The sequence below is a fragment of the Cupressus sempervirens genome, chromosome 1, assembly GCF_028749045.1.
Source record: "Cupressus sempervirens isolate cs-2001-9-10 chromosome 1, ASM2874904v1, whole genome shotgun sequence".
NCBI classification, from domain to species: domain Eukaryota; kingdom Viridiplantae; phylum Streptophyta; class Pinopsida; order Cupressales; family Cupressaceae; genus Cupressus; species Cupressus sempervirens.
The window spans coordinates 594,873,758-594,887,601 of NC_143118.1; the positions used below are offsets into that span (position 1 = coordinate 594,873,758).

Here is a 13,844-nt window from a genome sequence, read left to right on the forward strand (position 1 = left end):
GAATAGATAAACCATTACTAAATAATTGTTTGAATGCAAGGTTAATTGTCATAATCAGACCTTAGCTCTACATAAAAGAAAATTTACTCGTATATTTTTTATTGACAAAGATTGAATACCATACCATATCTTATATGATGAATATATTTTTATATTTGAAAGAATATTTAGTAAAAAATATTTAATAGATGAAAAATATTAAATTATGTTCTATCATATAAAGACACGAACAGGAAAAACATGACTATAAACATATAATAAAGTTGTGCATTTTATAACCTTGAAGAAAATTCACAAAAACTTGACATGACATTTAATAATATAATCCTGAATTTAATATAATTCGTCATAATAATAAAGAATTATTGGAAAATCCCAAAGCCGGGAAGTTACAGGAACTTAGGGTGCCGTCCACCAACTTTACTTGTAAATTGACAGGAAACAGACGTATTTTAACTTGTTAAGCAAACGGCACGGGGACAATCGGTCATTTGTAATATAAAAATCTGATCCGCGTGGGTCTTTATTTCTAGTTGCTAAAACACACCATTTCAACGGTGCGGTTTGTTGGGTTGGAAAGCTGCAAGCGCCAAATTAACAAGCGAGGCAAACAATTTCACTGTACACATTTATCCAAAAGCGGTTAATAAGGAAAAGCTTCAATTACAGACTGCAATGCCGGTATGGCAATCACATTGAACCGAGGAAATCCTCCTTCAGCCAACAGATTCTTCCATTCCTCTTCACTCCTCTCTTTCCCGCCAGAGCTGTGAGCAATCATTACCAGATCAAACACAATACCCAAAGTGGGATCCAGCGCCGTCTTTTGCCTGGCGTTCAGAACAGTGTCCACAATGATCACCTTCCCAGTTTCTGGAATCGCCTTTCTGCATTGCTTCAGAATCCTCACGCAGTCCTCGTCCGACCAATCATGCATTATCCACTGCAAATTTTCAAGAGAATGAAAGAAACTAAAAAACAAACCCCTACCATGAACTTTAAAAAAAAGGCAAGGCACGGGATTCGAACCACCGACCTTCATGAACACAGCGTCTGCGGATGGAACCTCTTTGAACATGTCCCCTCCAACATGCTTTACCCCTGCAAGAAACCGAACAAAAAACACATTTTGAGTTCATGAAAGAGAAGCATAGTCCATTTAAGGAACCCCATAATAAAACTATTCATACCTGGGAATTTTGGAGCCGTAGCTATGACGTGGGGGAGATCAAAGTTGACGCCGTTTATGGTCGGAAAAGTTTTCACGATCTCTGCAACTGTTGTTCCGGTGCCGCCTCCGACGTCGACCAAGGAATTCAAGCCGCGAAACCCCTCGTAACTAGACAAGATGGCCTTTATGACGATGCTGGCGTTGCAGGCCATGGCTTTGTTGAAAAGATCGTTGTAATCTGGATGCGCCGCTTCGTAATCCCAAATATGAAGGCCGTGAGCCTTCTCGAAAGCCACGCCGCCTTCGAGAACGCACTGGTTGAAATGGTGCCAAGGCGCTACGCTCCTCACGTCGTTCTGCATGAGTAGCATGGCGGTCATCGTGAGCGACGGCGCCGCCGCGCAGTCTTTCAGAAACCATTTCGAAGCCGGCGTTAGTCCGTATTTCAATTCCGCTCCCACTTCTGCCCGGAAAAAATTCTTGGCGACGAGGAACCGCAGGATTCTGAAGAGGCAGCTGACGTCGGGCTTTTCACTGGGAAGCTCGGCTGCGATTTCCGAGAGGGAGAGCGTTGCTTTGGGGCCGTGGCGCGCAATGATGTCGGGGATTCCGAGCAAAACGACGGATTTGACGGCCAGAGACTCCACAAACGCGAATGTGTATTTCCACGCCTCCGCTTGTCCGGCGAGCTGTTCTTCCTCGCTCTCGAACATTCCGTCGCTGATTTCTCCATTTTCACTTACTGGGCCGTTCATGTTTGTACAACTTTCATAAACTCTTAAATTATTGAGTTACACACAGCCCCAAAAGGCCCGCGGATTACAATTTATATAGCCATTTGAGTTAGCTTAACGACGGCTCTCAAACAAACATTTGGTTATCCGGTCGACATTGAAACCAACGTAACCTTGTTTTTCTAGATGGATTATAGCGTTTTAAATTTTGGAAATAGCCGGTTTTCTCATCTACCGCATCGCCCATGGTGTAAGCATTGTTGATATTATAATAACATCTACCAATGTACCATTATAGAGACTCTTCGTCCGCTTATAAATGAGTTCAAATCATTCATTTTAAAAGTCCAACTATATCGTCGATTATTTTATCATCTCTCTTTTTTCCACTTGTGTGCACGTATAATTCTTATGAATATACATTATGAATGGGCCATTAAAACGTGAAATTCATCACTTATTTATTTTCCCTCTCTCTTTGTCACTTATGTGTGTATTATACTTATGAGCATATATTATGAATGTCCCATTAAAAACGTGAAATAAATCATTTATTTATTTTGTAAACGAGTCGCTATAATTGAAAGCTTTAACCAACCTAAGTTGGTTAGCTAAAACCATAATTCAAATTAAAAAATTCAGTTCATATTTATCAAAGAAATCTAATAAAATATTGATTAGATATAATATATTTATATAAACATAATTATCACTATCAAAGTCAAAGTATAAATCTTAAAGAGATGTCTAAATATAAAATTATGTTTTTTTGAAAATGTCTTATACTCTAATTATCCAAATCATTGTATTAAGGTTAACTAAAAGATTGTTGGTAGGTTAATTGGCGTCTATTAGTATATCTAGTTATTATAAAGAGAATTAGTAATTAAATTAATTATTTAACTACAGTAGAATTTAAAGTGGAACTAAAAGACTCACAATTTTAGTCACATATTTGTACATAAACATTGGATCAATTGTACACATATTGTCTTGGCCAAACAATAAAGAATGATTACAACAAGATACATATATAGAATGATCACTCAAATAACTACATGTGTAGATTCTTTCATACATAAATGAATTTAAGATTTAGAACAATAAATACTCAAAATAGTCTTTATTTTCAAAATAGTCTTTATTCATGTCATTTTTTCTAAACTCTTATATTATTTATAAACTAACAAAATTGAATACAACCCAAAATCCAAAACAATAATTACTTTAAGTACTGTCCATTAATCTTATTTTACTTAACTCTTTTATTATCCATAAAATATTGGTAAAACAAACAAATCAAGCCCTTAAAATACAAAGCATGGAACTTAACCTTCCGCATAAACCAAAATTAGCAACGTGGCATCTGTAGTCATTGCAATAGCGCAACAAACATGTCAAATTAAAACCGGAGGAACGCCCACATAAGATATATGTAATAAGAACGTCATAAAAATATTAATTACGAATTAGTGAAATCCACTAATAATGAGAATGTCCACGAGATACATGGCTGGATGATGAAGGGCCACAGTGATGTCGTGAGTGCGTTTGGTGAAAAGGATGAGCGTGTGAACAAGTGTCAAACATTCACCGGCGGCGACTTCTCAATCTTCTAGAGAGTATTTACAAATCGGTCCCTCCACAACAACGGAGAATCCAATTCCCACACGATTGGACGTTTTCAAATGAAATGCATTCTTGACCAAGGAAAACCTACTTTACTCTTTCACCACCAAACCACAAACTAGTACTCATCCACGCCATCATGCCGTCATCAAATCGAAGTAATGGAGATATGAGATTGGGCTTCCCTACTATTGACATTAAAACCCTAAACCCTCAAAAGTGGCCTTATTCTTTGTGGTCAAATCTCATGACAATGGAGCATCCGTATCAATAGTTCTACTCAGAATTCTTCCACCTGGAATCATTGAGAGATCATTAAAGTACATACAAGATTTTTGTTCATTTGTGTCCTTTTCTAATCTTTTAAGAGGTCTAATTCTCATTTATGTTTCAATTGTCTTTTTCCAATTTAATTATCAATATGTGATAATTGTCATCAATTTCTAGAGGAAGAGTTCATGTGATTATCTATGTTCAATTATCGTTCATTGGATTTCACTATTCTTAGGAGAAGAGGCCCAATTTCGCCCATCTTCCATTAGTATTATTTGAATTTTGCTATTAAAAGTCCATTAAAAACCATCTAGTGGGTCAATTGTTGCCCATTGGTTTACCAAGAAGAAAACTTACCAACTAGTACACCAATCACACAACTTTGTTACTACCAATGGTGTATGATATTGGTGCATGTGTACATTAACCTTGGATCATTTTTGCAAATTTACTAATGATAAACAAAAACTATGAATGGGTAATTAAGGAATATGTGTCAAATTTTAACTCAAAATGTCTAGTTTCTAGCCCTTATATGCATATCAAATAACTCAATTTTTGTCATAAATACCTATGAGCCAAAATAATAGTTATATAAGCACTTAGGTCTCATGAAAAGACAAAAAAAAAAACACAAACTAGCACACATCCACACCATCATGTCGTCATCAAATCAAAGTAAAGGAAAAATGAGATTGGGCCTCCCCAATTGAAACTATAACCCTTCATTCTAGAAAAGTGGCCTTATTCTTTGTGGTCAAATTTCACGACAATGGGCATCTGCATCAATAGTTCCAGTCAAACTCTTCCCCTTTAAATCATTGAGAAATCATGAAATTACATACAAGACTTTTGCATATGTTCATCGTGTCCTTTTCTAATCTTTTAGTGGAAGGGGTCTAATTCTCATTTATGTTTCAATTGTCTTTTTCCAATTTAATTATCAACATGTTCTAATTGTCTTCAATCTCTAGATGAAGAGGTCATGTTATTTTCTATGTTCAATTATCATTCATTGGGTTTCACTATTCTTAGGAGAAGGGGCCCAATTTTGCCCATCTTCCATTAGTATTATTTGAATTTTTCTATTAAAAGTCCATTAAAAACCATCTAGTGGGTCAATTGTTGCCCACGGGTGTACCAAGAAGAAAACTTACTAACTACATCAATCACACAACTTTGTTACTACCAATGTTGTATGATATTGGTGCAAGTGTACATTAAAATTGGATCATTTTTACAAATTTACTCATTGTAAATGAAAACAATGAATGGATAATTAGGGAATATGTGTCAGAGTTTAACTCAAAATTTCTAATTTCTAGCCCTTGTATGCATATCAAATCACTTAGTTTTTGTCATAACTACCTATGAGCCAAAACAATAGTTATATAAGCACTTAGGTCTCATAAAAAGACATCAAAAAAATAAACATCAAAATATGATGTATTTTTTAGGAGCTTTTGATGCATAAATTTGACTATAATGACTAACCATAACCTTCCCCTAGTTAGCACTCTTCATGTTATCTGTAGATTTTTGAATTTGTTTGATTTTGTGAATGTTGTTCAAATTTATTTGTTCAGTTATGAAAACTATTTTCAATAGAATAATTTTTAAGTTTTGCAAGAGGAGAAATTAGGTGGGTGTTAAATTGTGAGGAAATAAGTGCTTTGTACATGTTGTCTTGAGGTGGTTTTTGTAATCAGTGGTTTAGATTATGTTAGGAGTCAATTTGCTAAAAAAATATGTATGTGAGTAATTTAAAATGAGAAAATGTATTTTAAATGGTATTTTGTAAGAATTTTAAGTTAAATTATAATGTCTGCTTTTGAATTTAAGCTATGTTTAGTTCATATTATTTATTAGTATTTATAAATTGAGTAAATTAGGCATATTTGATATAAAGAGATAAAGAATCATGTTAAGCAAGAGTCTTAAGAGAGTTGGAGTGCTTACCTTGTGAAATAGTTTGAAGTTATGGGAAAGAGGTCACAGTTGTCATTGGAGAACACATATTCAAAAGAAAAAATAGTTGGGAAATAGTAGAAAAAAATGATCAATTTGATCATCTTGTGTATGTGATCATTAATGTAGAACATTAAAAATTTGCATTATATAGAAAGGTAAAGTAAAATTTATTTGTCATTTGTATGAAATTAAAGCTTTATTCTTTTATAGGTAAAAGGCCTTAGCCTTGAATTACAAATGGTTCTCCATTTTAAGAAGTACCAGAGTGTCAACAAAGAAATGCCTCTGATATGATTGTTTTGAATAAAATATAGATTGTTTATGATCATTTTTTATATTTGTCACTCTTTAATCTTTGATTCAACCCTCAATTCATAAGATCGAGAAATCTTTCAAATATGCACATTCAAACTTTACTCTTTGGAGGGAGGATTAAATCTACTAACCTTTAAAAAAAATCTATTAGACATCAATTTGTTAATGCAAATAACTAGATTGAGACTCTGATGAGATGTAATTGTTAGTGTTAGACCATTTGAATAAAGATACTTTCTTCTTTAAAATATATTATGGAAATACAGAAAGACGCTCGAAAACAAGACACTTTGGAGACCTGAAATGTACATAATGAGACAAAAATTGAAATACAAATGCTTTAAATCTTTTTTTTTTAATTGAAAAGATTGGGATACATGCTACTATAATTAGGGGGAATGGATTATATCTAAATTTGAGATTTCATCATATATATGGATCATTTGGCTCGATCAATTCTAAACTAATATTTTCCTCATTTTCTCAAATTCCAACCCGCTCTTCATTCATAAAGTGATCTATAAGTCAAAAGATGGTAGGAATCTTACATGAGGGGCGTGAAGTAAAAAAAAACTGCATTTCTTCTAACCGCGAGTTTCCATTTCTTGAATCTTTTACGATTTGCTATGAACATAATAGGGAAAAGAGGCACATTCCTACCACCATTCAAGTTAATGTCATAATTATTAGATGGTCTTGGAATCATCCACTCACCATTAATATTTATCAGGACCTTTTCCAAGTCACCTAGATATGTACTCTTGAAAAGCCTTCTACATAATAATGTTATGCTAAACTTCTCAAATTTAACCATACTCACATATAAATAAACATGGATATGTACTCTTGATATGCTAAACTTCTCAAATTTAACCAAGTCACCTAGATATGTACTCTTGAAAAGCCTTCTACATAATAATGTTATGCTAAACTTCTCAAATTTAACCATACTCACATATAAATAAACATGGATGTGATATTGATGACGACTTGATATTTGTCATTGTTGAAAATGATTTCTTTCCTGAGAGTTCTGTAGATAGCCTTGATAACCTAAAAAAAAATGTGAAGATAAAATAATATATATATAATATGATGACTTGTTATAAGCCCATTAATAGCAATTTGAGTTCTAGGTCTATGCACTTTAATTATGGTGTCCATCACAAGACCTTACACCATCTAAGAGAGACAACATATATAATTGAAACTTCTTTTGGAATGTGAAGGGGTGAGACTCAAAGGGATATGTCCTTCAAATGACATCTGGCCTTATGAGAAGAAGCTAAAACAATGCCAAGAAATATAATGATAAATAAATTAATCCTCCACTAATAAACTGCCCTATTGAAACAATAATAAAATAGAATAGATAAGAGGTATGGGATTTGGTACCAAAAATCAGTTTAGAAAAAGGAGTGAAGATAGTCATTAATAATAAAGCATTCAGACCTTATATCCCTCTACTATATTTCAAGTTTAGTTTTCATTTATATTAAACATAAATACCTATGATATACTTATTGTGAAGAAGAAACAAGGAGACACAAGATGGCTAGGAAAACTCATCAAATATAAAAAAATAGGGGAATCTCATAATCTTATCCCCAGAGAAGGAAAATAATTATAAGATGGATAAAATTACATTCAAGTTATACATAGGGTAAGTGCACCAAGTTGTGGTGCCAAAAATGGGGGTATAAGTGGACACCTTTTTTCCTGAAATCAATAATTTTTTAAACTTCAACAAGAATTTGAAGATAGTTACGCTCAAAATTTTAAGATATGACAAAAACAAAAGTCGTAGTCCTTTGAATCTAGTTTCTAAACTACTAATTTTTTTTCAAAATGTTTAGTATTAGGTCCTCAAAAAAAGGGGCCACAGAAAGTGGTACTGTTTATTCCAAAAAAACATAACACAGTACAAAGTGTGGCCCCCTAAAATTTTAACTTTTTTTTTGAAATTCTTTAATCGCTTTGGTCAAAAGTTACTTAACACTATGTAATTTATCCCAAATTTTTAAGGTAATTTTATAATGTGTATTTTTTTTAATGATTTTTTTAACTAGACACATCCAAAAATGTGAAATATTTGTGTGCTCCCCCTAGAAATAATTGAAAACTAATCTAAAATCAAAACTTGTTTTTTTAAAAGTGTGTAGAATGGAGTCTAGTTTCCAAAAAACTAAATGTTGCAAAATTCAATGAATGAGCTAAAAATCTATAGCCCAATTAGTACATGGTGGTTTTTGACAAAAAATGGACATACATTCAAAAGCAATTATAGATGAAAGGCTTGAAATAGTTCAAATTAAAAATAAATTGTATGGTTATATAGCTAACACAGAGACCTACAATGTCATGTAACGTGATCTTATTGATGCCCAACCACAAGGAATCCTGAAGGAGAGAACATAAGAAAAATCAATCATTTTTTGTATGTTACAACAAAACATGTCTGAGACTTGTTTATAAACTTCAAACCTCTGGGTTGAATCTCCAAGGAAAAACCAAGCCTTAGGCTTGGTTTTAATGCAAAGCTTTAAATAGCATGTACACCATATAGCGCGTGTGCGTTATAGCATGCATGCGCTATTTAAAGCTTTTGAATTTGGGTCTCAATAGCGCGTGTGCACTATAGTGTGCATGCACTATTGAGACCTAATTAGTGCATATAGAAGGAAGAAGAGATGCAAAGAAAGAGCAAGAGAAAGGGGGGGATGGCTGTGTGTGTGTGTGTGTGTGTGTGTGTGTGTGTGAGAGAGAGAGAGAGAGAGAGAGAGAGAGAGAGAGAGAGAGAGAGAGAGAGAGAGAGAGAGAGAGAGATAGTGAGAAAGTAGGGGATGGGAGAGGGGAGAGAGAAAGTAGGGGATGGGAGAGAGGAAGTGAGAGAGTAGGGGTGGCAGAGAGAGTATGGGATGGGAGAGAGAGGAAGTGAGAGAGAGTAGGGGTGGCAAAGAGAGAGTACGGATGGGGGAGAGAGATTGAGAGTAGGGGATGGGAGAGGGAGGAAGTGTGAGAGAGTGAGTAGGGGTGCTAGAGAGAGTACAGGATGGTAGATGAGAGATTAGGTAGTGGGAGAGGGAGCAAGAGAGTTAGAGAGAGAGGAGGATGGAAGAGTGTGTGTGTGTGAGAGAGAGAGAGAGTAGGGCATTGGAGAGAGTGTGAGAGTGAGAGAGAGAGTAGGGGTGGCAGAGAGAGAAAGTAGGGGATGGGAGAGGGAAGAGAGAGAGAGAGAGAGGGATACGGGAGAGAGAGTAGAGAGGGAGAGAGCGAGAGGGAGAGATAGTAGGTGGTGGAAGAGGGAGTGGGAGAGGGAGAGAGAGGGGGGATGGGAGTGTGTGTGAGAGATCTAGAGAGTATGGGATGTGAGAGGAGAGAGAGAGGGGGATAGGAGTGTGGTGTGTGTGAAAGAGAGAGAGAGTAGGGGATGAGAGAGAGAGATTAGGCAATGGCAGAGGGAGTGGGAGAGGGAGAGAGCAGGGGGAAATGTGAATGTGTGTAAGAGAGAGAGGGTATGGGATGGGAGACAGAGGAAGTGTGAGAGAGAGAGTAGGGGTGGCAGAGGAGAGAGTATAGGATGGGAGAGAGAGATTGAGAGTAGGGGATGGGGAGAGAGAGTACAAAATGGGAGAGAGATTAAGAGTAGGGGATGGGGGAGAGAGAAAGTAGGAGGTGGGAGACAAAGTGGGAGAGGGAGAGTGAGAGAGAGGAAGATGGGAGTGCATGCATGTGAAAGAGAAAGTAGGGAATGGGAGAGGGGGGAGAGAGAGAGAGAGAGTGTAGCTCAAGAGAGAGTAGGGGATGGAAGAGAGAGAGTAGGCAGTGGGAGAGGGAGTGGGGAGAGGGAGAGAGGGGGGAGTTGGAAATGTGTGTAAGAGAGAGAGAGAGAGAGTAGGGATGGGAGAGAGTGTGAAAATGTGAGAGAGAGTAGGGGGTGGCAGAGAGAGTAGAGAGGGAGAGAGAGAGTGAGAGTGAGAGTGAGAGTAGGCGGTGGAAGAGGGAGTGGGAGAGGGAGAGAGGGGGGATGGTAATGTGTGTGTGTGTGTGTGTGTGGTGTGAGAGAGAGAGAGAGAGAGAGAGAGAGAGAGAGAGAGAGAGAGAGAGAGAGAGAGAGAGAGTAGGGGATGGGAGAGAGTGTGAAAATGTGAGAGAGTAGGGGGTGACAGAGAGAGAATAGAGAGGGGAGAGAGAGAGGGAGAGAGTGAGAGTGAGAGTGAGAGAGAGTAGGCAGTGGGAGAGGGGAGAGAGAGAGTAGAGAAGAGATTAGCGGATGGGAGAGAGAGACTAGGTGGTGGGAGAGGGAGTGGGAGAGGGAGAGAGAGATGTTGGGTGGTAGTGTGTGTAAGAGAGAGAGTAGGGGATGGGAGAGTGAGAGAGAGAGTAGAGGTGACAAAAGAGAGAGAGAGAGAGAGAGAACATGATGGAGAGAGAGTGAGAGTAGGGGGATGGGAGAGAGAGTGAGAGTAGGGGATGGGAGAGAGAGAGTAGACAGGGAGAGAGAGAGAGAGTGAGAGAGGAGTGGGAGAGGGAAAGAGAGAGAGAGAGAGGCAGTGGGAGGAGGGAGAGTGAGAGAGAGAGAGAGAGTAGGGGATGGGAGAGATAGGAAGTGAGAGAGAGAGAGAGTAGGGGTGGCAGAGAAAGTATAGGGTGGGAGAGAGAGATTGAGAGTAGGGGATGGGGAGAGAGAGAGAGTACAAGATGAGGAGAGAGATTGAGAGTAGGGGATGGGAGAGAGAGAGAGTAGGTAGTGGCAGATGGAGTGGGAGAGGGAGAGCGAGAGAGAGGAGGATGGGAGTGCATATGTGTGAAAGAGAGAGTAGGGAATGGGAGAGGGGGGGAGAGAGAGAGAGGTAGGGGATGAGAGAGAGAGTAGGTAGTGGGAGAGGGAGAGAGGAGGGGAGATGGAAATGTGTGTGTGTTTGTGTGTGAGAGAGAGAGAGAGAGAGAGAGAGAGAGTGAGAGAGAGAGGAGGGGATGGGGAGAGAGTGTAAAAATTTGAGAGAGAGTAGGGGGTCGTATAGAGAGAGTAGAGAGGGAGAGGAGTGACAGTGAGAGAGAGAGAGAGAGTGAGAGTGGAGAGAGAGAGTAGCCAGTGGGAGAGGGAGAGTGAGTGAGAGATAGAGTATGGGATGGGAGAGGGGAGAGAGAGGGGGGATGGAAATGTGTGTAAGAGAGAGAGAGAGAGAGAGAGAGAGAGAGAGAGAGAGAGAGAGAGAGAGAGAGTAGGGGATGGGAGAGAGTGTGAAAATGCGAGAGAGAGTAGGGGGAGGCAAAGAGAGAGAGTAGAGAGGGAGAGAGTGAGAGTGAGAGAGAGAGAGAGAGTGAGAGTGAGAGAGAGAGAGAGTAGGTGGTGGGAGAGGGGAGAGAGAGTAGAGAGAGAGAGTAGCAGATGGGAGAGAGAGACTAAGTGGTGGGAGAGGGAGAGAGAGGGGGTGGGAGTGTATATAAGAGAGAGAGTAGGGGATGGGATAGTATGAGAGAGAGTAGGAGGTGGTAGAGAGTGAATGGGATGGGAGAGAGGGCGAGAGTGGGGGATGGAAGAGAGTGTGAGAGAGAGTAGGGAGATGGGAGAGAGAGTAAGAGTAGGGGATGGGAGAGAGAGAGTGAGAGAGCGAGATAGTAGGGCAGTGGGAGAGGGAGTGGGAGAGGGAGAGAGAGGGAGGGGGGATGGGAGTGTGTGTGAGTGATCTAGAGAGTAGGGGATGGTAGAGGAGAGAGGGTGAGAGAGAGTAGGTGGTGGGAGAGGGAGAGATGGAGTAGGCGGTGGGAGAGGGAGAGTGAGAGAGTAGGGGATGGGAGAGGGGAGAGAGAGAGAGAGTAGGGGATGGGAGAGGGGAGAGAGAGAGAGAGAGTAGGGGATGGGAGAGAGAGGAAGTGTGAGAGTAGGGGTGGTAGAGAGAGTATAGGGTGGGAGAGAGAGATTGAGAGTAGGGGATGGGGAGAGAGAGAGTACAAGATGGGAGAGAGAGAGAGAGAGATTGAGAGTAGGGGATGGGGGAGAGAGTAGGTAGTGGGAGACAGAGTGGGAGAGGGAGGGTGAGACAGAGGAGGATGGGAGTGCATGTGTGTGAAAGAGAGAGAGTAGGGAATGGGAGACGGGGGAGAGAGAGAGAATAGGGGATGGGAGAGAGAGTAGGCGATGGGAGAGGGAGTGGGAGAAAGAGAGAGGGGGATCGAAATGAGTGAGAGAGAGAGAGAGTAGGGGATGGGAGAGGTTGTGAAAATGTGAGAGAGAGTAGGGGGTGGTAGAGAGAGAGTAGAGAGGGAGAGAGAGAGAGAGAGAGAGAGAGAGAGGGGGGAGAGAGAGTAGAGAGAGAGAAATAGATGGGAGAGAGAGACTAGGTGGTGGGAGAGGGAGTGGGAGAGGGAGAGAGAGAGGGGGGATGGGAGTGTGTGTAAGAGAGAGAGTAGGGGATGGGAGAGAGTGTGAGGGAGAGTAGGAGGTGGTAGAGAGAGAACGAGATGGGAGACAGAGAGTGAGAGTAGGGGATGTGAGAGAGTGTGAGAGAGAGTAGGGGGATGGGAGAGAGAGTGAGAGTAGGTGATGGGAGAGAGAGTAGAGAGAGAGAGAGAGAGAGAGAGAGAGAGAGAGAGAGAGAGAGAGAGAGAGAGAGAGAGAGATAGTAGGTGTATCACTTAGTTTTAGTAGTGCAAATTGAAAACTATGTATTAAATGAAAGTTTTAACCATACTAAACAAGCTAACACTTAAGATAGGATGAAAGAAAACCATATGGAAGAAAGTAGACCAAGAATGGTAAACTCCTCAAATGATTCTCATGATGATGAAGCTATGTCCCTGATGAGAGGGGATGTATGCTCACATTGTGCTCAAGGTTCCAATGGATGGGGGTCTTTACCAAGTGTGTGCATGGGTGAGGGTTTCAACAAGGGAGTCATGGAGGTATTTCAACATTATAATGGTATTTTGGTAGTTTCTAAGCTCTCAAAATAGCATTATAACTTTGCATAAAAAAGGTGGATGATTTTGTGAAGGGAGGAGGTTCAATTTATAGGCCACGGGTTGGAGGAATGGAGGGCCAAGATGTCAATATGATGAGATGGTGAGGGAGGATCATGATGCACTCAAAATGGAGCACAAGGATTGTGCTTGTTTAGCACCAATAGGGAGGTGGCACTTGTCAGATGGTGATTGGATGAAGGGAAGGTAAGGTGGATGGTCAACAAAGGAGGCTCAAGAGATAAGAGCTCCATAAATTCTTTGTAAGAGTCAATAAGGGAGGTGTAAGAGATATTTTGAGGATGTGAGAGGTGTGGTTGAGTTTGTTGACTTTGGCTTAGGTTAGCAAGTCTTAACCCTTGCTTAAAGTTGTGCACATGTTTAGGATGGGGATTAGGATTAGCTTAGAAAGAGGGTTAGGAGGGGAAATAGCTTAGCTTTGATGGGATGGGTTAGTTAGGTGGCTAAGTGAGGTTAGTATGGGTGAAGGGGTTGGATTAGGGATTAGGATAGGGTTTAGGAAAAGTTTTTAGGTATTTTATTAAATGATTTATTTAATAAAATGGGGATATGGAATTAAATTGAATAGATTTGGGAATTTATTCAATTTAATAGAGGAATAGGGATTTGATTGATAAATTGATTTTGGGTGATCATTTGATTTTATCAATTAGATTATAGTTAATTAAATTAATTAATTGACTAGGGGATGATGATTAATTAATTAAATAATAAATATTTAATCAATAATGTCCTAGGAGATGACTAAATATGATTACTTATTGATG

At 39.3% G+C, this 13,844-nt stretch overlaps 1 protein-coding gene across 1 annotated transcript; it reads right to left on the reverse strand.

Annotated features, from left to right (window-relative positions):
- Positions 1-312: 312 nt before the first annotated feature.
- LOC149578833 ((R,S)-reticuline 7-O-methyltransferase-like) lies at positions 313-1,970 on the reverse strand. The gene is made up of 3 exons (XM_089831963.1): positions 1,191-1,970; positions 1,037-1,101; positions 313-943 (listed from the first exon to the last, which is right to left on the reverse strand). The coding sequence occupies exons 1-3, from the start codon at positions 1,924-1,926 to the stop codon at positions 644-646; spliced, it is 1,101 nt and encodes a 366-aa protein (XP_089688089.1). The 5' UTR covers positions 1,927-1,970; the 3' UTR covers positions 313-643.
- Positions 1,971-13,844: the final 11,874 nt, after the last annotated feature.